This window comes from Branchiostoma lanceolatum, chromosome 7, assembly GCF_035083965.1.
Source record: "Branchiostoma lanceolatum isolate klBraLanc5 chromosome 7, klBraLanc5.hap2, whole genome shotgun sequence".
NCBI classification, from domain to species: domain Eukaryota; kingdom Metazoa; phylum Chordata; class Leptocardii; order Amphioxiformes; family Branchiostomatidae; genus Branchiostoma; species Branchiostoma lanceolatum.
The window spans coordinates 9,011,484-9,035,310 of NC_089728.1; the positions used below are offsets into that span (position 1 = coordinate 9,011,484).

At 40.8% G+C, this 23,827-nt stretch overlaps 1 protein-coding gene across 2 annotated transcripts in view; it reads right to left on the reverse strand.

The window, feature by feature from the left end:
- The window catches only part of LOC136439059 (ankyrin repeat and SAM domain-containing protein 6-like), a 28,433-nt gene that overhangs the window by 4,217 nt on the left and 389 nt on the right, over positions 1 to 23,827 (reverse strand). The window contains exons 2-17 of one of the 2 annotated variants that reach the window (XM_066434207.1): positions 20,265 to 20,751; positions 15,376 to 15,423; positions 10,149 to 10,359; positions 9,835 to 9,932; positions 9,226 to 9,294; positions 7,710 to 7,794; positions 7,480 to 7,507; positions 6,264 to 6,444; positions 5,957 to 6,009; positions 5,418 to 5,570; positions 4,716 to 4,908; positions 4,145 to 4,256; positions 2,828 to 2,848; positions 1,536 to 2,477; positions 1,023 to 1,043; positions 260 to 519 (exon numbers count right to left, since the gene is read on the reverse strand). In XM_066434207.1, the coding sequence (XP_066290304.1) occupies positions 260 to 519; positions 1,023 to 1,043; positions 1,536 to 2,477; positions 2,828 to 2,848; positions 4,145 to 4,256; positions 4,716 to 4,908; positions 5,418 to 5,570; positions 5,957 to 6,009; positions 6,264 to 6,444; positions 7,480 to 7,507; positions 7,710 to 7,794; positions 9,226 to 9,294; positions 9,835 to 9,932; positions 10,149 to 10,359; positions 15,376 to 15,423; positions 20,265 to 20,751 (2,962 nt within the window). The remainder of the gene's footprint in view (positions 1 to 259; positions 520 to 1,022; positions 1,044 to 1,535; positions 2,478 to 2,827; positions 2,849 to 4,144; positions 4,257 to 4,715; positions 4,909 to 5,417; positions 5,571 to 5,956; positions 6,010 to 6,263; positions 6,445 to 7,479; positions 7,508 to 7,709; positions 7,795 to 9,225; positions 9,295 to 9,834; positions 9,933 to 10,148; positions 10,360 to 15,375; positions 15,424 to 20,264; positions 20,752 to 23,827) is intronic. The other variant, XM_066434208.1, reaches the window with a different exon arrangement.

Consider the following 23,827-nt stretch of genomic DNA (forward strand, 5'->3'; position numbering starts at 1 on the left):
ATGACTTATATGGGTTATCATAGTTCCATATGAACAACTGTGGAGGTTACTACATCCAAGATATGGAAAGAAACCAAGAAAACCTTGTTTCACAACACACTTAATCTTGCATCTAAAAAGCAATCACCCAACCCACAAATCAACTTTGCGAAAAAGCAAATTGATATACACAAAAAATGACAAGCCATTTGTAGAAACAAATGTGAAGTAAAAAAAAAAACAAATATGTGGGGGGGGGGCAGACACAGTTTGTACTCACCCTCTTCAGAGGACGTTGCACTTGAGCTTCCCCTTGGTGGCTGCACCTTGCCAATACCTAAGCTGTTCCTCTTCTCGTCCCCACTCCCCTTGCGGGTGGGTGAGGGTGACGGTGTGAGAGTGCTGCTTCTGGAGGTCCCCCCTGATGCTGGTCTCTTCGTTTTGGAAGAGGAACCACTGAGGGAACTACTGGAGGCGGAGGTCTTCATGGCAGACATCACCACAGGGTGGATGGTGGCAGTTGTGGATGTAACTGGTGCTCTGTAACCAAAGGATTTCACCATGTCAGACAAAATACAATTTTTCTGTCTTACATGGTCTTTAAGACAATCATCTAAACTGGGCCTTGTGTTTCCACTTTTCTGGGCTTGACGTCTAACTAGCTGTCAGCCAATCAGAGAAAATATTCTACCTAAAGAAAACATTAAGGAAAGTCTCTGACTGGGTGACAGCTGGTTAGAGGCCATGCCCACAAAAGTAGAAACCTCAGCCCAGTTCAGCAGAGCCTGCCCAAGGTATATTGTATAGGCTGTGGGCAAGGCTCTACGTAGCAGAATGTCAACGGTCCTACAGATTTCCTAACTAATAAATGATTTGCAATTCTTGTCAAATGAACTTTCAACACTAAAGACGGTGCAGCCAGACATTCATGTCTTCTGTGTGTTTAACAAATATTGCAGCCTCTGACAAGACTTCTCCATGACAGGAACATTTTACACTTATCATGGAAATCTACATGCAGATTTATGACAAATGTAACTTACATTTCAGGACTTAGGTACATGCTTGCATGGAAAAGGAATATTAGAAGTTAAACCTTAAGTAGCAAGTACAAATTTCATGGCAAATGAAATGAATTAACACCAGTGATGTGCATTTTTTTATTGAATTTGTATCAAAGACAAAGTGTAAACTTCTAAAATAAGAAAAGGGTTACAGGGTTGTGCTCAGTTATCATCTACAACATTGACATGGTGGAGCATGAAGAGAAGACAAAGTGCCCTTTTGTATATATTAACAACAAGTTGACATTAAAAACTGTAAATAATAGAAATAAAGACAATGACGACAATAAGCACAGATTCGTTCTAAATATTCTTAAGTATACCACAATGTAAAACATTTTGTACTTTCAAAATGATACATCAACTGAAAATTACATATCACACAAAGGGGAAATAACTGGCAAGGTGCTGGCATGCATGGGAATTGTGCTTGTGACATTGTTGCCATTCTGAACACAACAACACAGATAGAAGTCCCTTAAAGTTAAACACCTCTTGGTTTGAGAACTTCTTGGAACCATAGTTTCCTTGTTCTTATCAGGACAGATTCTGACATCTGTTGAAGATGGACCTGGTCGAGGCTCCGGGTAGAACAGGCCTCCTTGGGAGTACGAAGGACGACCTCCAGGATACGGGGCCTTTCTCTGTGGCCGTGGTGTTCCCTCGTCTGATCCGTGTTGCATGGACGACTCCGGAGAACTCCCCGGAGAAGACGTGTAGAAAACGCCCACTGGCGAGGACACCACGGAGGACACGACTGACACACCGCTCCCTCTCCTGGACATCTCCGGCGAGGGGATGACTTGTGAGCACGTGGAACAAATCTGCCCCTCCCTACTCTCCTGCCTGGATAACCACATCTGGGTGGCCGATATGGCGGGGAGAGTCACGTGGGACACCGACCGGATGGGGGGCGGGCGGCGCTGCACGGACGGGGAGGAGGTTGGCACGGCCCCGGGTAAGTCTGTCCACTTGGGCTGTGACGCCGGCATCTGGGAGTACCACTGGCGGTCCACACCGTTGGCGGGATAGTGGTGTATGACGTGGACCTGGGGACTGTGTGGAGGGGTGTAATAGTCTGGGGAGTGTGTGTTGTCCCCGCGCAGTGTCGACGTGGAGGAGAACATGGGGCTGTGGGGCGGGGTGAGGTACTGATCGCTCGGTGTGGGGGAGGGGGAGTACAGCGGAGTCATGGGGGGCGTCAGGAAGAGTCCGGAGTCGCCACTCCCGCGGCGTAAAGTAGAGGTAGATGAGAAGGAAAATGATGGGCTCATGGGCGGAGTCAGGAACTTGCCGTTCTCGCTTGAGTCTGAGCTATGGATGGTCGATGCAGAGAAGGAAGAACTGGGGCTGATTGGTGGCGAGAGGAACCGGCTTGATGAATGTGGGTTTATCGGCGGTAACGACGCGTTCGTATGGTTCGGGGAGGATCCACTGATCACGAGAGAACACCGGGTTTAGTAATCAACAACCAGAACTACTTGCACTTTAAACTACATGTATTCTAAGCTTAGTGGTGAAAGTATTCAAGCCACATACCTATAATCAAATATCAACAGTCTGTCAATGTGTTAAGCTTTTTTCAATTGTAATTTTAAAAGGTTACACACATGTCATAAGTAGACTTTTGAGTATCTGTGACTATATAAAATGTTCAGTTTGGTGCAATGAGGCTTTAGAAAGCCTAAAAATTTTCTACAATAAGGACATGCAAACATACAATCATGCATATTACAGGAATAAAAGACGGATAACAGATAGATGGCAAAGGGTGAATGACTTACATCTCCTGGCTCAAAACCACGCTAGCATGGCAAGAAGTGGCATAAAACATACATCACTAAAATTCAGTGCAATTAACAGTTAGTATTTACATCTAAAATGATAACAATCATAACTTTTACCACTATGTACCTCTTGGAAAAAATACTTCATAACAATCTCAATCCGATGAAAACTTAGCTTTCTTGAAAATTCTGTCTTATCAAAGGTGACAAGGAAATCCTACTTAGGCCTGGCTTGATTTGTTTTGCAGTAGTTAGGCCCTCTTTCCACTAGACGCTGATCACTGAGTGGCCGTACAGCGACAGTAATTGGATTTTGTGACCATTGATTTCATAATTGGAATATGATGCAACATGCAAAAGTATGATCGAAAAGACAACGAAACTCAGAAAAGGAAAAAAAAATTGTTCTTGATCATTGAAATTTGTTGAGCAATCCGTCAAATCGTTCAGCTGTCACAGAGCAATCGCAGCCTCCAGTGGAAAAGGGTGTAGGAAAAGAGTGTTTTTATGCTGTGTTGCTGTTGCACTTGTAGTCCATGGCCAGAAGGTAGGTGGGAAGGGGGCAGTTAGTACAAGCTGTCAGAAGAAAAGATCTAAATATTCCTTTACAGTAGAATTGACAGTCTCAGACATCAGATTACCTATTATTGTCCAGATAATCCAGCTGGGATAGCTTTTGCCCTATGACCTACATGCACAGTTTGCCCCTCCTTATTTAACACATATAAAGGCCCACCAATAGTGAGGTCATAGAGAACCAGTCCTATAGCCACAATTACTTCCGCTTCATTACTAGAGTTTCTTTTAAGCTTGTTCCATTGTACTGTTAACATGGCAATGAGTGTTTATTCAATGCTCTCCAAAGAACATTAGGACATAATGACTACTGTATGGGTAGCTATCACAGTAAGCGTTAAACCTTCTCTCGTGAAAACACGAAAAGGGCAACGTGTAAAACTCTTCAATGTTCCATGTTGGTAGCCTGCCAAAAGCGTTACTCATCAGGTAACTGCCACAAATCATGAGTGTAAACTGTTCATCACACGCAACTGTCGTAAACGGTAAAAACAGCCCTACAACACTGGTGTAAATCCACACACATTGTCTTAACTTGACTGCTACTCTGTAGATCTATCAACCATAGAAAAAGTCAATAAGACTGTTGTCTGAGATCTATGAAACTTCCTTTCTGAAACTTTATGTTTGAAACTTTATGTCCAAGTGCAATAAGCCATGACATAATGCTGTTGTATGTCTAGTATAAACAACAAAGTACATATAGCCCATTAAACATAATTGGCTTGTTAGGCCTACCTGGGGATGTTGATAGACTGTGCAGGTGATCTGGCCGTGTTTCTCTTGTTGGGAGACGTGATGTGGGGGAGGAAACCTGTGTCTGGGTACGACACCTGGCCTGGAATGGGGGCTGTGGACAAATGGGAGAAGAAAACATTCAATTTGGCATTGTTTCAGGGGCGGCTTCTATAAAGGGCATTTTAAATAACATTTTACAACTGCTCGATTGTAATAGTTGTCTTGGAAAATCTTAGCAAGCTTGTTTTTGACAGCCTAAGAAGAAAAGGGAGGCCATTTAACCTTCTCCCTGCTAAATAAGGTAGCCGTATGGTAGCATATTTGTACTGTTTACAGGATTAGGAAGAAGGGAGAAGGTTAAATCTTAAATATATTGAAACTTTTGCAAATTAATGTTCTCGCATCACTCCACCACCAATTCATGTCTACCTTGTACGTATGACAATTGTAGTGCAGAATTGTTTCAACTACAAAATCTAAAACATTACAAAAACATCCTTTGCCTTGCTATCGTGAAACAAAAACAACACTGAAAATAAATGAATTTAGAGTATAGAAAATGTGACCCAACCTAGCGAACCTCCCCCATATCCTGTTAGGATGTTTCTCCTGGATGGAGGGTAGATGCCGCTGACCGTGCTGGCCCCGCCCGAGGAGGTGGGGCTGTGTGTGTGGAAGTGGGAGGAGTTGTTGGGGCTGGTGTGAGTACTTCCCGACGTCGCCAGGAACCGGCTGGGTCTCAGCAGCGTCTTGTTACTGGAGCTCTGCAATCAGGAGACATTCACATGAACACAAAATCTACTGCAGTTCTTCACAAATCAAAGTAATTTGGCATGACAGAAAAATAAGGAATTGCATCTCCAAATAGACTTAGCTTTCAATGCTCAACGTTATGTACCTACAAATCAAAAGCTTTTCAACTCTATCATACTTTATAAAGCAATCTCATAACACAACCACCCCTTATCAATCTATTATCAACAGAGTTCGGAGATTTCATGCCGATGTGTAATATTCGTTTGAGTTTCTCAAATAAGGTTTTGATCAACATTACATTGATAAAACTTTATTGAAAAGTTCACGTATCCATTTATCGCTTCCTGTCACTCTACACATGAAGGTGATCAGCAAATGGAAAAAGTGAGGGGGGGCTCCAATTACTCACATCCTGTCACTGTACTGTACACTACAGACACACAAGAACACAAAAATCCAGACAAACCGAAAACGAAACCTCCATAGAAGGAAGCGATTAATAAACAATAGTTCCTACCCCATTGCTTCCCGACAGCGATGTTCTTGAACCGTACATCATGCGGGGTCTGTCTGTATTGTTCAACTCAAAAGTTGGCGGCGGCAGGAATGGAGGGATGACTGGCAGTAACATATCATTGGGCAGTTTGGAGGCCGGGCCTGAGTTCAAATTCTGTGGAAACGTACAAAAAAAGAAATGGTTTATTTGTAAATACCGTACCTGCAAGAAGGTGGACCTCTAAATGTCGCATGTGATTCAGTTGTCAGTTCTGAATGTCACAAGAGAACATTCAAATAAGAAATTGCATGTGACAAAAATTTGTAATTTGTAACATGTACAATGCTATATCATTGGTAACTTGGTCATTGGTCCCTCCCTGTCTGCTTTCTGTATGTAATAGCACATTATCTGTAAATATCTCTTGAATGTCTTAAGACATTTTTTACACATGGCACTTTTTTTAGTAATCCCATAGTCTTGGTACTAGTGCCTCTACAAAGATCTACTGACAGATATTCAGATCTATTCTTTACACAATGGCGGTGCACAGTACTAACCATAGTGTAGAGAGAACTGCTACCCATCCCTGAGTCACCTATGCTGTTGAAGGCTGCAACAAAAAAATAATCATACTCAGTATTTACCACATACAACTGTGTGTGTATGTGTGTGTGTGTGTGTGTGTGTGTGTGTGGGGAGGGATATAAACTAAATCATGTCCAGGACCACATCCTTCACAGTACAGCAGTGACATCTACTCCTTCAAGTTATCTCTCCAAACATATGTAGCAAATGTCTGCCTATTTTTCACTCTATGTAATGAAGAGGCTAGTAAAAATGGGTTCAAACTTTCTCATCACTTACCACTAGTTATGGTCCGTTTAGGCTGCTCTGGTCTGTTGGCACTTTCTTGTTGTTGAGGACTACGTAGCGTCATGTCGTTGATATCCTCTTCATCATTGAAGGGAGTCAACTTGTTGATGCCCCGCAACGTCCGCGTAATCTTCAGGTTTCGGAAGCGATTCGACATACGGTTCCACCATGACTGTAGGAGATTTCACAACAAACATTGAAAATTCAATTCATATGAACTGGGAGATATTAGATGTTACAACAACATGGTAGATTTGCAACTAACTTACAATCTCTCAACAGTTTTTGTAGAAAAATTGTATGGAGGTGCAAGGAAAAATTGCATGGACATGGAGTTTAGAGAATTCTAAGTTAAACTGGGGCATTCTGACTCTGAGGCTTCCTGAGAGGGGAAATTATTGTCAGACAGATCATACATGTTGTTGAAGATTTTTAGCATCCCTGGTCAATTTGATCATTTAGTTGCACACATGTATGTTTACGACACCTCACAGAAAATGTTCCTCTAAATTTTCAAACACAAACAGTTACCATTTTTTATATCAAAATATTTACAACGTGCAAATAAGAATTCTTATATGTGACCTTGAAACTGATTATATTTCAAAAGACACAACACGGATTGACATTTCACATTTTTTCCGTAACAAAACAGGCACTGCTGTCCCACGTTATCATCTCTTACAGATGAATGGTTTTAACAGTCTTACGTGAAAGGCTGACCCAAATACATCTCATTTCCAGCCTAATGACACTTGTTTCAACCAGGTTTGACATCAGTTAATTGGATCTTCTGCCTCTACTGTCAGCTTTCTGATCACTTGCACTTAAATTAACATGGAAGGCTTCAACTCAATTTGCTTTGAAAGCTGACATATAGACATGTCAGGATATTTTAAAACATCTGAGGAAGAAAGGCAGAATAACCTTTCTTTCTACAATTGCCCCAATCTACACATACCAGAATGTATTTTGAAGGATTTCTTTCTCAATGTCTTTATTTGTCACATGTCATCCCTAGAGGCAGCCCTTTCACTGTTTTCTTTGAATATGATTTCTCTTTCAGAAACAATTTGTCTTCAAATTCATAACTGACAGTTGCCTTTGATTGAAACTACTTTAAGGCATACCCCCTTTGAATGAAAGGCTAAGCTAAATAAGAACCTATGGTATCAAAGGTAGTCAAGACTTCAGAAAGAATACACACCCTCAAGCCTCTCACGTTTTCCTCAGTGCTGTGAAGGAAGAAAAGAAGACAATCAATACAAAATACCGCTTTATCACCACCGATCAATAAGAGTAAACCATGTTATTGATCAAAACCACATACTGTCTGAAAAGACATACATCAACAATTATGATGTGTTACATGGTTTCAAGTAGAGACTTGAATATGTTATCATGACTGTGTTTCTTGCAATCTTGCTGTTGACTTACTTAGAGTTAGAAGGGATGTTTCCACCGTTGAGGGCGGCTTTGGAGTTGGAGCTGCTGGAAGGTGTAATCCAAGCAGAGGATCTCCCTAAATGTTGGGAGAAAAAAGAAATGCTTAGTTTAAGACAGTGCTTTTTTTGCAATTGAGCAGTGATTTAACAACTTAGCAAAAAGTATACGAATGTGTGTTGGTCATCATGCTTTCATGTTCTACTTTGACCTTCGGCAAGCTGCTGGGAACAGCTGTTACAGTAGTTCATGTGACATGTGCGCTAGAGCTCCGGAAAACAAGTCAATGAGGTCTTTAGTACGTCAGGAAATGGTCTACAAACACTTATCTCCAAGAAGAGTACCAGTCAGGCTTGTTTTGAGCATATTTGGCAGTGTTTATGTTTTTTTCTGAGGATGTTTTAATTTAAACATTTTTCTGGAGGCGCGTCTTTTAACAGAGTTCTCCAGTAAAATGAAAACACTGGCAGATATGTTCAAAACAAGTCCAAATGCTACATCTGCCTGGAGATTACTAATTCAATACCAAACACAAACACAAAGACAGAATATACATGACAAGAAGAAATATACACCTTAAGCAACATGTCTAAGTAACTCTTTGGCTAATAGTAATAAATTCAAAGCCAACCAAGTGCCCATTTACACCAACAGACAAAGCATACCCTGCTTTAACAAGCCCCAGAGGCGAGGCCACTGTGACATTTGTGACCATTAATTGTGACAATTAGAGTGCCAACATCAATCTCAGGAAAGATTACATTTGATGTCATTGATAACTGTCTAGACAAACAGTTGGCATCTATCTACTGTAATTTAGTTATCTTCACGGTAGCAAAATTTCACGATGTAAGGAAAATGGACATTTTCACTGAACGTTAACTTCACGGTGGCAGCAAGTGATTTACCAAACGGATGTGTGAAGGAATCATAAATAATAAAACAGTTTTTTTCACGGTGATGATAAGTTCATGGTACAGAGTTGACCATGAAAACCGTGAACAGAAAGTTATAGTGAAAGAAACAAGAATTACTGTACTAACAGTATTCTAGTGTTTTCCATTTCTCCACATTCTAGTCTCCTCCAGACTTCCATATGTTGCAAACGGCACTCCCATGGCCGGCTAACTCCTCTGGCATATTATTCTGTCTATTCTATTCATTTATTTGTTTAATTCAGGCACCTGGCTCACATTGACAGATACATTAAACAATCCATGATAACACATGACCATAGACCAGTACACTAACTTATAAAATAGATAGAAAAAACAGGTTAACAAAGTGCTTCCAGAACTTGTAGTAGATGTAGTAATCTGAATGGACTAGTAACTGGATGAACTATTTTTCCAGCAAACCTATGGAGTCTGATTGAGACTAACAAACCCAATCACATCTATATCAATTAGTGTCCTGAATATGTACACAAAAATTCAACTTAAGTGAAAACAGAATCTTCTACAAAGACACAATTAGTAGTTACAAGCCTGCGATGAATACATGCACCTACCCTTCTGTGGCTTGTTGACTTTCATCGCCTTCGCTGCCAGCAATCTCACCAGCTCAGTGTCAATGTCATCTGTCAACAACACCATGTAAACTGCTTCAGACCAACATCAGGAACATCACATACAAAAGGACTTAATCCACAGATTCTGAAGTAGTTACTACTATTCTAACAGTGTGATTTTCTGATTAGGGATAAATGGAAATACATATATCTACATCCAGATTACAAGGATCAAAATAATACAGGTGCAGGCTGGGATCATCAGATGCACCATACAAGAGCTAACTTCTCTGGCCATGATGGCAGTGGAAGACTATGATAGGTTGGTACAAACGTTTTGTCTACCTACAAAAATGGCTACGATTCTAACAATTCATCATGGCTTCCTTGACAGATCAATCCACCTTCTCCACCATAGCTCTACTGATGCAGTGCAGACCGATCCCATAGGCCTGCACACCTCCATCAAAACACATACAGTATACTATATGCAAAATAAAAACATAAAAAGCCCCTCTCTTATAGGTCGAACGGCTGATTGTAATGGACAGTCAGGATTGGTCTATTCTGCAAACGGAAAACCCAGAGGCCCATGCAAATGTACCGTACCTATAAGTGAAGCCATATCAAAGGCTGTACAGCCATTCATGGCCTGAATGTTCACGTCAGCACCTGCTGTTATCAGATATTTCGCAACCGCTTTCTTCCTGTGGGACAATAAATACGAGGAACATAACATTAGCACCAGCATTCCCTGACAAACATGTAACACTACCACCACAGAAATTCAGGTCACCATATACACAATGTCATCTTATACTTAGAAATGGAGAGTCGTAAAACGCATCTTGCCCTTTCATTGCTAGCAGAACGACCTTTTGGTTCACAGCGACAAGTAAGCAGAAAGAACATTAAGCGTGTACCCATAGTAGACCGCCTGCATGAGTGCCGTCCACCCACTGATGTTGTCCTGTTTGTTGATGTCTGCACCCTTCTCCACCAGGAGCTGTACCACCGCCATGTGGCCGTGCATGGCGGCGAACATGAGCGGCGTCGCCCCTCCCTCCTGCGTACAGGACGCATCTCGGAGGCTGATGTCTTCAAGTAGGAGTTCTTTTATTCTTTTGATGTTACCTGTAAGATGTTACAAGTCGTAACGTTAAATACTTGACAGTACACGTAAAGAATATATCTTTAATCATCTAGATAGAAAACATACCACATCTAGGTGAGGCAGGTCAAAAATGACTTTTGTTTCTATGCCACATAATACATTGTACATATGTCATGGGCTGAGGGAGGTAGATGGTATTGTACAGGATACACAGGCTAGAAGAGCATGTTTAATTTGGTTGACCTCTTGACATTGGGATTCAAAAATCTATTTTGAGAGCGTGTTCCATTCTCTGCTTTTCTACTTCCATATCCATGTCCTTAAATCCTCACCGTTGGACAGATTGTGTACGAATCACTACATTCTGACTTTGGGAGATAATCTGGTACCAGAGGTACAGTACGTTCAAAGATCATCCAACAAAACCAGAACAACCTGGATTACTTGCATGATAACCAGCCTGGCCCAAACACAATGGGTTTCATTCACCCTGTGCTCTGACCCCAGCGCCAATCAAACGCACACAAACAATGGACGTTCCAAACTCGGCGTGAACTTTCCTGCCCTGACATTTGCCGTACACCCCAACAAAGTTTGTCTGCGACAACAGAGACATTCACGCGCTGTCGGGCAGAAGGCATCCCGTTATTGTGGTGACGTCTTCACGGCTGGCTGCCCCACGTGCTGACATTTCTACCCGGGCTATGACGTAGCCACTTACGAAGGTGCCTCCTGTTTTCGCGCTGAATCATGGCGCCCCAGGGACCTTGTCCAATTGCATTAGCTCGTTAAGTTGAAATCCTCTGTTTTCTACCTAACATTTAGTAAAACAGCTACGACTTGTCAGTCTTAATAAAAACTTCTTTGCCGATGACATACTTCGCAAAGAAATGCCAGGACTGCTTGCTGTGTTCTCCAGGGAAGGTTATGGGCAAAAGCAGTATCTTACTATCTACAAAATACATCTTCCTAAGAGATGCAACGAAGATGACAACTTTGTCAGAGCTGCAATTAAGGGGAGGGGAGCTGGGAGATCTAGAATTCATATTCCTCATATTGATAACCACACCATATACTACAGCTAAACCTATTTAATCCTAAACTTTTACTATTGGCAATAAGTGAGAAGAAGCTGAGACTATAAGCTACACTATGATACTTGTACAGTTGTACCATCATGTCTAAACACTGTCTGTTAGTAGACATGTTTTATTGTGACCTGTTGTAAGCTCAGTTGGTCAAAAATGTACAATTTAGGTCTTCATTTATTCATTGTTCATTCATTTAAATCATAACTTCAAGACTTAGTCATAGGTTTCTGTCAAAATGTTAGGTTGTATCTGTCAAAAAGAGTCTGAACAATCTAAAGTCGACTTAGCAAATTGTCAAGGGTTGCCATGATTTTTATATTTTACAGGGGACATGATCATGATCACCTCACTGACAACATTGCTGAGGGAAAAAGTTCATTTTTGTCCCTGCATGATAATCAGGTGCATGGTCATCATTTACAAACTGGACTCAAAAAACTTTAACTGAATACAGACATCTCAAACTTTCTGTGTTTCAACTGGGACATAGGTGGCTTATATCACAATTCTAGCTTTCAGTGTCAAAGGGGAAATGTTTGCAGTGGTTTTATATTCGCATTTTTCACGATGACCTCTTCGCAACCATTTCCTCTTTTACAGTAAAACCCTGCAGTTTTAACCACAGACTTAAAACTGCCACAAACACTCCATTTTGTCTGATCTCTACTGAGAAATTAAATCCCTGCCAACATTTCCCCTTTCACAGTATTCCATTGCATGTGACTGAGTGACTAGACAGATATGGTTCAAAAACATTACTGTACATATTATTACATTACATTATTGATTTCATTCAATCCCAGAGTATCTATATGTGCAATTTACAGATTCAAAGGTGGCAGAAATACACGAGGTTTGGTCAGTGGCTTGAGCCCCATAGCAACTATTAAGTTATAGGTATTTCATATCTACTAGTATTCGATATCTATTGTGTTACGATGTACTACCAGTTGCCTATATTGGAATTGGTATACCATTGAACTAATGAAGAAACTGTGCAAAAGAATGTATTGTTTTAAGGAAAAAAACATAAGCTACAAACTTACAGTCATTATGTACAATTGGTAAAACGTGTTCTGTGTCCGCAACTTTGCAACCGTAATTACCAACAACTTTGTCTGAATCACTCTGATATACATTGACTATTGATTAATTGGAAAGCTAGTAACTTTGATAAGTGGTTGGAAGGTCACAAGTCTCTTAGTGCAGTTAGTTTGTTACTAGCAGAACGACAACCTTCGCTTGTCATAATCAGACATGACACAAACGTCTTCCAGACACACCATTGTATAAGTGCACTGACATCAAAGAATGAGCCTATTCTTCTCCCCCTCTAAGCACAGCCTTTAATGCATAATTGACGTGATCTGGCCGCCTTCTCCCACTACCGATGACATCACGCAAGCCTACCGTTTACGCACGCCATGTTATTGATGTGTGGGTTGGCCGTCCTGGGTGCCCCCAAGGCATAGAATCTACGCACAATGGTGGGGGATGTTCCGGGACAATGTTGGGCACTAATTGTCCTGAATGGCGACCATTGAGACCGAGCAGGGGGCTGATGAGACATAATGTACATCTTAGTGGTAGAGAAGTCTACGGAATCTGTGTCTGTATCTATATAGCCAGTATAAGCACCCTGCGGCATATCACAGACAGATTATTTGTCTATTTTCAGGTATACTTAAGTAAAAAGTAAAATCATATCGTACAATCTGACACACATGACAATGTCTGGTAGCTTTACCTGATGTATCCCCCCCTTCCCCATACATGATCGCAGAAGGGAAAGAAGACTGTACGACAATGAGCAATAATCATAGAACCATCAATCACAACTTATGATGGACTTACTTTTGATACCTCAAGTTAAAAAATTTGATATGATTTTAACAGAAACATGATTTAGATTGCGACATTACAAGGCCATAAGAGCTGCACACAACTACGTTTTAAGATGATGACTGGTACGGTATCTATTTTATTCATTTATGAATATGATGACTGGAACCAGTGCATGTATTTCTCTGGCCCAGGTGTACTTCTAAGAAAGGCCGACATATCCCAGAGCTTGGCCCTGTGTACACTACAGTACAGCAACAAACTGAACAAAACCCCACGTGGAAAGTGGAAAGCAAAGATTAAGGTAGGATTACAGTTGTATGATAGCATTACTCTAATCCACATGCATGTACCTATTGTCCTCTCAGTGTTCTCGCCAGCCTGAAATTTTTACCCGTCATTTAAATTTTGCTTCGGGGAAGAACATATCGAGCGCCGAAGGCGCAAGGCGTCGCGCCGGAGGCGTGACCATTCTAGGGGGGTCCGGGGGTATTCTCCCCCGGAAAATTTTGAGATCTAGACCCTCTGAAACGCTATTTCCTGCATTTTGAGGGGCAAATTTCCTGGTAGAATAAGCTTAGTTTAATGACATCTCTTTCGGTGAAAAATTACACAAGGGTTTCAGGCTTAATTTTTTGGGGAGGCGTGCCGTCATCGCGGAAATATCGAATGTTCACAACTTCACACACAAGCTACACTTCTATGCCGTATACAATCGGCAAAGAAAAGAAAATTTAGCGCAACAAACCTTTATTACGTATCAGCTACGTCCTACAAAAAATGCACACAGAATAAGTCGGCAAAAATAAAACACACCTTTTCAACACTTGTTCCGTATGCGCCCTGTAATTATTGAACGTAATGAGGAATTTGACACCCTACTTTGAGAAAGAACGCAATAAAGACGTCCAATTTTTTGTCCCATGTTTTCCGCGGTTAATTTCTCCGGTAACTGCACTGAATGTGTTCAAAAGTTGTCGATTCAAGCCTTCCAACAGCCGCTTCGTCGTGCGATCCTTGCGATTCCCGCCATTCCCCTAACATCCCGCAAATTCACGCTCAGCTGAAATCTCGTGAGTAGCAAGACTCGCACGTCATTGGTCGTTTTTTCTTGACGCGACGGAGACGTGCGCTGTGATTGGTCATTGGTGGATTACAATATCTGATGCCTGTTTACCATTTCTTGCGGGAAGAACTCAGCCGCCGCGGCTTAAAACTTTAATACTGTAGTAACTGTACATAGATTACAGAAAGCCTGATAGCTATAGACGTATCTCTGAATTTTAAGGCTTCTTTGATGACAACAACTGACGGTGAACCGAGAGGGACAAAACAGAAATAAACGTCAGCCTGATGCGACCGGCCAAAACTGTAGTGGGGAGGGCGCCGCATGACGCCAAATATTACTAGCAACCACCACGCCGCTCTCTGTGTGTTGCTGGGGTTGTCGCCAGCCGGGGCATTAGAAATGATCTAGATTGCCCTCGTCACGAACTTCCGCTGATCCTCCGGAGTTTTTGAAAATTCTAAGCTCTGTCTAAATATCTTTACACACCGATTTTGTCCATTAAAAATGACGGGTTGGGCAAAAATTTTGTCCGTCATGAGCGACAAAAACCCGTCAAATGACGGGAGGATGGGCGCTGGCGGGAACACTGGTGTGAGGTGAATGAACTAGTCCAGTCGTGCTTTGAAAAACAGCGTATTTTAGAGATCTCTAGTGTAGCATCACTAGGTACTTTAGATATGCAGAAGTGCATTATACTGGGAGACATTACATTGGGAGGTCTCTTTAGATGCATTTTTTCATGGTGGCAGATATATGTGACTTGGCGGAATTATGTTTGTCAATGTCAATGTCCTATGATATGTGAGATTCCTATCCTACTCTGCAAAACCGTTCTCTACAGTGAAAACAAGATTTCCAAGTCCAGTTTGTTTTTACTGTAGAGAAGTATTTTGCCAATAGGTGTTGGTATACAACTTTTCCAATCTTTTACGGATAGGCTCCGTTGGTTTGTCATATTTTGTGAAAATTCCCCACAGCTCTATATTTTACAATCTAACACGTCCTACTAGGGAGAAAGTAGATGTTGGTCTGACCTGTTTTGGCAGATTCTATGATGTCTGGTTTGGTCTCTTCATCTGTAACTGTACAAGGGGAATAAAAAAAGGAGACCAGTTAAAGACTGGATATTTGTCACATAAAGAGTATATTGTAATACTATGATATTGGTAAATTGATAACATTAATGACAAAAAAATTTACTTCAATATAATCTTGTACACAAATATACAACAGTTGCTCTGATCCTATAACAATACAAGTGGGAAGAACATTTTTGTTTGTTATCTTCCAAACTCTGGCTTTAAAACAAAAATCAATCATCTCAACAGTTGCTGAGGCCAAGCCGATTTAATTTGTTGCTTCTCGGAATAGCCTGTCCTGTTTTTCCCATTTTGGGTCACTATTCCCATTCATAAATTTTAACTCCCAATTTTACTATCTGTTCAGTTGTAAAACTCAATAGCCAACAAAATAGATTATATAAGCCTGCACATACCTAAAAAGTGTGGTCATATTGATCATAAGCTATAATTTTTCATTTATTAAAACTATTTCTCAATATCAATTCATATATTACATGGCAAAAGGTGATTTTGTTACTGAAATTATAGTACTAGATCAAAGAAAGGGGTGCATTTTCATAAAATGAGCCATACAAAGCTGAAACTTGAATAATCCTCTTATTCTTTACGTTATGTAAACCCTTATCTTCACCCCAGACTATTTGCAAAAATTTCATTTCTATTTTTTTTTTCGACCTGTCGGTCCAATTTTTTCCTGAAAAAATCCGAGAAGCAACAAATTAAATTGGTGTGGCCTGAACAACATTTATCATGAAAATTACAATGACAGGTGAAAAGGCAATTTTCTCACATAAAAAAGGGTGAGAAAAAGTGATATGTTTTCATAACAACACACCCCTGTAAAACAAAACTACCATCTTGCTTTTTTCTTGTAATGTGAAAGTGATCCTGTGCGGTACTTGCTAAGCTTACAACTTTAAGATAATGTACAACTAAGCATGAAGTCTGTAAGTACCATTTCCATAAAGAAAGGGTAGCATAGGGCCAATTTACACACAGCTTGTCTAGATATCTGGACTGCAGATATCTGCCAGGCGACAGCTTTTTTCTGTGTCTAAACAGGAATTTTATGGTCTTAATGATGTTTTTTTTAGATGTCGGGAAAATTTCAGCCGACCACACTGAAGCATTCGCCCGACAACTCAGCGGGAGTCCCCGACCGCTCCAGCCGGACGTCTAAACAGAATGTGTCGCGTAGTAGACATCTGGAGGTCGGGGTTCACGCTAGTTTGCATATTTGGCAGGCGATAAAGCGGGAAAACTTCTTAGCATCAAGGACCATTTGTTCTCAAACGGACGACGGACTTCTTTCGTGATGCCAGATCGTTCGGTGGATCGGCCCTCCCCCCTCCGCCACGACAAGGGCAGCGAGTAGGAACGCAGCGTTGATTCTGACCGGTCGCTGTCGTCTTCCCCGGTACCTCAAACGCCTCTTACGCTCAACCCTTGCTTGCTGCCTCATGTTTAGCCACACGCGAGTCAGATAAAGAAAGAATACCATATTCATCATGACGAAAAACACAGGCGGTTCTCCCGCCATTTTGAAACGCGCGCTAAAGGTTAAATAGGGTCACGAGTGCAATCAGCGCGCTGCCTGAGTCCTGCGGTACTTCCTGTCGGTGTGTATAAATGCGTCCAGATATCTAAGGCTCAGATGTCGGCGGATTTTTAGATATCTGAAAAAAGTCTGTATAAATTGGGCCATAGACTCAAAGCATGAAGTTTCTCTTTAGCAAGACAAACAAAAACCCCAGGGAAAGGGAAGCTAACTCCAATAGTTCTCAACCTTGTGTACACCAATCCAGGATCGATGCTTCCAAAACAGCTGCTTGGAAAAACAAACACTTTTGTCCTGGATGGTTTACGTTAACAAAGGATGTTTTCACCTTGAAAACCGGGACAGAGACCACTGCAATTAGTAAAGGCCAACACGATCTTGTCATAACACACCTAGGGGAGTGCGGGGATCTATTGCCTGTGGAGAAACACCTGAACCTACACAAACAAAATGCCGAACACCTAGCTTAAGTGCTGACAGGATTTCTCACAGACAACCTCGGGGCTTTCTGTTGGTGGTAGGCTAAGGAAGGTGGGAAAATGTTTTAAGTAGGAATGACAAGGATTAGACTTTCTGATACAGGGTTACAGCTTCAAGTTCAAGCACTGTATCCATGGTAATGCAAGTTGGCATGTAACAGTAAAGAGAGGTTGCCATGGTTTTCCTATACCCATGTATGTAATGAGTCAAAAGCACAGCAATACTCTCTAAAAAAATGTTTCAAAGGCTCTAACTCGGAGTCTAACAAACGTATTCACTTTTGCTACCACTTGTATGGTGTCTTGGTGTTTCAGAAACATGCTTCACTTCACTAGGTACATATACAGCAAGTGCACCTATTCAATCTCTTCCAAGGGAGCATGGAGGCCTAGTTTTCCCCGCGAAAGGTAAAAGAACGACGTCACTTATTTCATACCGGAACAGTCCATGAGACTTTCACAAAACAGCGGTGGACAATCACTTGATGTTGTTGCCACAACAAATGGACTTGTTTATAACACTTACTTGATACCACGAGTACTGCAACCTCTTGGTATACAAAGGAACAAAAGATCCCTAAGGGGAAATGTACAAGAACCAATACACCAAACAATGGGGAATCAACTCAATATACAGTCAAGCCGGAAAGGATACTAAATTGAATGCTGAATGTACAGTATGACATACATATAGCTTGAAGAATACTTTCATGTGACTCACTGTGAGGCATGCTAACATCTCAATCTCTTAATTTCATTTTGCCATTTTTGGCAATCACAAATTCAAATTACTGTTCATTTATTGTTGAGATTTCCACTCGCCTGATAGACAGTATTTTTACAATTTGTATCAAACAGCGATAACACCGTGTTGAGATCATAAATGTAGTTTTGTTTGGTAGAAACAATTCCAAAGATAGCCACAATATTGTGCAAAAATGGGCCACTATAAACCTTATCTGAATTCTAATGTGTGAGAAACACCTTTATGATAAGAAAGTCTATTGTTCTAAAGTGGGTCAATATGTCAGAACATGTGTGGTCATGCAGTATGCTTTGTTACAACAGACAATAGGCTTGTGGGTGCATAAAATCCCACAAGTCTTACCAGACAGAAATACCACATCACTCCTAGAAAAGAATTCTGAAATGACATAATTCTATATAATTTTCAGTGACCTTGAAAAGATTTAATCCTTCTACTTTCTAGTAAAAATTATGCTTGTCAATAAAATACCTATCATTAAATCTATTTTAGTATAATTTTACGTTGTTTGGTTGCATAAAGTATAGTGGGTGATATTTACAATGAAATGGATAAAACAATTGTGTTAAAACCATTTGCCAAAAAGTTAAAAACAAGGGACATGTTTTACAGATTTACTAACAAATCTATCCCAATCTGTAAACAACATTAGGAAGCATTCCTTTTGTTTGTTTCCTGATTTGACAACTCCACATACAAATAAAGGTTTGTGACCTTTGCACAGAGCGATTTGTATTGCTATGGCAACAGATGATTTGTCTAAAAATTCTTCCCCCATCTTGCGTTACCTAGCAACAGAAACAACACTGCAAGATTAGTGATTGGACCACTTCTGGGGGATGTAGGACAACAATCAAATGTACTTTTGGAAGACTTTGAGTCGAGTGAGGAAATAGGTGTAAAGCGCCTCTCCTATGGGCACAGCACCAGGACCTGTCAGGGATTCCAGTACCTCCAGGGTCTGAGTAAACAACCCTACATAATAATCTAACAACTGAATGTATTTTATAGTCAACTTGAAAACATGATAACCTCTGAGAAACATTGAAAGACAGTACATCTGACAAAATTGACGAAAAGTTGTACACTGCACTGGTATATCATTTTCCGTAGCATGTTTCAATGTTTGTCCCACGTGAAAACTAAGCCATTTCTGTTCTATTCTCTGTGTTTCATCAGCTTATATTCTAGGAAACATTCCGAGGCAATCAGGGGTACTGTACTACAGAAGTGTCCATCTTTGACAAGAAAAACTTCTTGGATCAATCGGTGTTTACTTAACAAAGGGGAGGGATCAACTTAAGTAACCTGAAATGACCACCTTGGAACAAATGCCTGTCAGCAGACATCATTTAGGAGGACATTTATTGGACAGGTTTTCCAGGTAATAAACAAGCAGACAGAATCCTCTGATTACTGGGTTTGGACAGGATGATACTTTCAGAACAAATCCTATCAGATTACAATGTACTGTGATGTACATCTAATCACTGGTCTTTTCTTCAAGCTAAATCTAGACAAATGAAAAACATTTGTTTTCATAGAAGGGAGGATACACATAGGGATACAGTACTGTACAGTACACTGGCCACATTGTGTTGGATAAATTGCTGAGGTGGGGAGGGGGCAGATTGACTGATTGAATGACAAACAGTAGTAGTATGACAAACAGCAGATAAGGAAAAACAATTGATGCTAATTACTAGTGTGTACCAAGGAGTAAGATGTTAATCTGGCTGTACCTACGTGTCAATCTTTAATTACGTGCATTTGTGGTAACTGTAAGTTTAAATGGGGAAATGTTTGTGGGGATTTAATTTCCCCGTAGGAAGAAAATGAAGTGTTCATGGTGGTTTTACTTTTATATTAAGTTTGCTGACATACACTGATATGTAGGGTATTACTGCTAGATGCTAGCAGTAGTTTGAAGTAAGTTTGCGGTGAAGAGGTCAATGTGAAAACAACGAACATAAAACCATTGCAAACATTTCTCCTTTTACAGTATACCCCGGTAGCAAATCTGAGGGGGTGTGCTTACCAAGTCTTGGCTTCCGTCTGGTCCTTTTCTCCAGGTATCCCCTGATATCCTTAGCCTTGTTCCCTCTCAATATGGCAAGTTCTAAGGGAGTCTGGTCCAGTATATTGGTCCTGTTTGGGTCGTACCCATTTTCCACAAGTAGCTGCATCGTGCTCAGGTGCCCGTTCCACGTGGCGAGCATCAACGCGTTCCACGCCGTCATGTCGGGCGTGTGCGGTGGTTGCAACCCGCCGGGGTCGATGGGCGAGAGTAATCTGACCACGCTGTCGTGGCCGTACATGGCGCCGACCATGAGCGGCGTGATCCCCCATTGGGTCTCTGCCTCGCTGATGTCTGCCCCCGCCTCCAGCAGCATGTGGATGACGTTGGCGTGACCACCGCGAGCAGCGAGCGTGAGCGCCGTGGCCCCCAGCTTGCTGCGATGGTTGAGGTTTGCCTTGTTCTGTAGCAGTAGCTCTACTGCACTCAAATGGCCGTTCCTGGAACCCTGGAGAACACATACATTACAGTAGTCAGTTCTGATAAAAGCAAATATGGTCTGAGCTGTGATTGGTGAACTTATTCTATACTATAGGAAGTTATTCTCAACTTAGTAACATTTGATACGTCTATAAAGGACATCCAGGGAAACAATATTCAAAGACAAATAAATCTTCAGACTGGACATTTTGTGACATCCATCGCTCTTCTTCAGCATCATTAGAATCTCTGTATTATATTCAGTTTTGATTGATTTTGAATGGGGGGGTAAGGGGTTATATATTTATTGACTTAAGAAGTATTCAAAATTCTTCATTGATTATTCTGTACAACACAACATTACTTACATAACTGTCCATCCATAGTGGACTTTGAAATGTTACCATTGACCTTTTATTGACCTGCAATGACCTTTCTACTGTCCACAGCAATATTAATCAAAAGGTCACACTCAAAGGTCACCATGTGAACTATACATATAGGAACAGTGTATGGTAAACAGACAAACACCAGTGTACCCATACACAGTTAACTTCCCAGGGTTCTTCCCAGAAATAAAGTGTAAAGGATCTGTAAGCAGTGCTATAGGAGGGTCTATAGCACCCAGGTATACAAATTTCCATGAATTTTACTTATATCAAAATAATCAAGACATCACCTTTAGATTAAGGAAGAAACAACCTAAATTTGGAAAGCAGTGCAGTGGCGCTGAGCTAGCAGTATAGCTGTTCAGCACTGTTATTCCACAGTCTGGGGAGAACCCTGTTTCATGATTGTTGAAAGATTACAAAAGGTACAGAAATTTTATATGGAGATGCAAAATCTGTCATAACTTTATGTTTAAGTTTCTGAAATTGCCTTCTTCTTAGTGCAATCTGTAAAGCTTTCTTTACATAACATTGGACGTTTTTGGTCAGCCCCATCTTACCTTTCATGACCGGCCCCATTTTACATTTATGTAAAGCACATTTGGTTCCAGACTGTGTGTCACAATGTGCAAACTATACTGTATTGTAAAGGTGAAAAGGTTGCCGCCTGACGCCTATGCTAATCACCTAATGTTTTCCCCTGACGACAGGGTCGTAGTTTGCAAAATGTCACAATTAATGAGCTTTCACCAGGAGTCAAACTTCAAATATCAACAAATGGATTTGTGATTGGTAGCACATTTATTCATGTTACTTGTTTGAAGTTCGAAATAAAATCACAACTTCGAAATGCTGGCCTTCTAACTGAAATCAAGATGTTAAATCAGATGATTTTTCAAATGCCTAACATTTCTTCCAAAGAGACACTGTTAGGAAAGATTGTAGGTCCTCATACAATTAAAGCTTAAGAACTTGACTTGACAAAAGTGTTTGATACAATGGGACATGCATGTTTCTGATATCTTATGTCATAAAAGACATACAAAACACAATGCCAATGATTCAATGAAAAGCTCTAGTAACATGCCCTCTCCTAATATGGGTCAAAAATAATGCACTGCAAGCTGGAAGTTGTTTATTCCACAAATATGGTGCAAGTATGATCAACTTGCAGTCTTTGAAAACAACTTGGGGAAAAGCACTGATACATGTGATAATACAGAATGACTGGAACTGCCGCCAAGTAGTGGTACATGTAGCACTAGTCTAGAGTCTGTAACTGAGTAAATGCAAACAATGTTATTGCAAGGACTATAATGTCCCAGGCCATTGTTGGTGGACAACCATTGTTTTTTGACTACATTTATCAAGGCCATGTGCATTACAGCTGAAGCAGAAGTTGTCATGGCACTATGTTTACATAGTCTTAGACTTACTGGACATGTCTTTGGAACTCCAAGTAGATTTTGACATATCAGTCATATGTATTAAACATTTACAAGAGAGTACTTGGACTTCCACAGTGATACATCACGTTATACAGTCATATCCTGTGCTTTCTCAAATTATGAATCTTTGATGGGATGGTAATCTGGCACACAAACCTCCCACGCCAGTTAAGTCATCTATGAATGTACATCACTGTCAACACCCATCCAGGTCTGCGTAACCAGACGTCATTGCCACGACTCAATGGGATTCTTTTTGTCAACAGCATTCGCTATTGTTGACTTGCCAAATCAAAAGCAATCCAACACATTTCTTTCAAAAATGGCTTGTTATATGATAGCACATATATCTAACACAGTTCAAGTCTTAACAGTTCTTTCTTGGTCTAAAACTAGGTTATTTACAGAAATATCTATTGGTTATCTTATCAAGTTGTCGACATCTATTACTTATATCTAAAACGGCATGTTCTGTGGCACTTTAAATGTTTTTTTTGTTGTTCAGTACAAGCCACTGCACTTTAAAACAATATGACGACAGTCGCCCAGACTGTTACGTACAATCTACGCCACCGTCGGCATGCCCGGCGGCACTGTCGTCATAGCCCGCTCATTTTCGTCCCACGGTCACTGCCCCAAAGGCAACAGTGCAATTGCCTGTATAATTACATTGTCCTTTTAGTAACTGGTCTTTCTTTTCTCGCCTTTTCGCCGATGGCATGCAGACTCCGAGACACTTGTATCAATATGGCAGTGTCAAAAAAGAGTTTTTCAGAGTACGTTTCAACACCATACTAGTAATACAGCATACTCTGTTACTTCCTGTCTGCATTGCATGACATTTAGTCTAATGTCAGCAGACATGTCTTAATCTCTGGTATCACCATTTGCCAAGTGCTCGCCACAAAGAACAATAGAGACAGTGTAATGTCAGGTGGGACGGATACGTTGTACCTGTGTTTCGCTCCACGACAGGTATGCTCATCCTGTCCTGCACACCTGATTCAGAAATCTCACTTCCTGTTATTGTTTACAAACAGTGGCAAGGTGTGGCTTTGCATAAGATTCCTTAGTTATAACAACTTACAAAATTACACATCAACATCTTCCAAACAGGACCTGTCTTCAATACACAATAAAACATGATTACTTACTAGTAGATCTGACATGTCCCTGTTATCTGTACTAAATCTGCAAACATGAAATCTGTTGTAAGCAGCATTAAGGCTGTTAGCACGTTCTTTGATATGCATATTTGAAATTGACA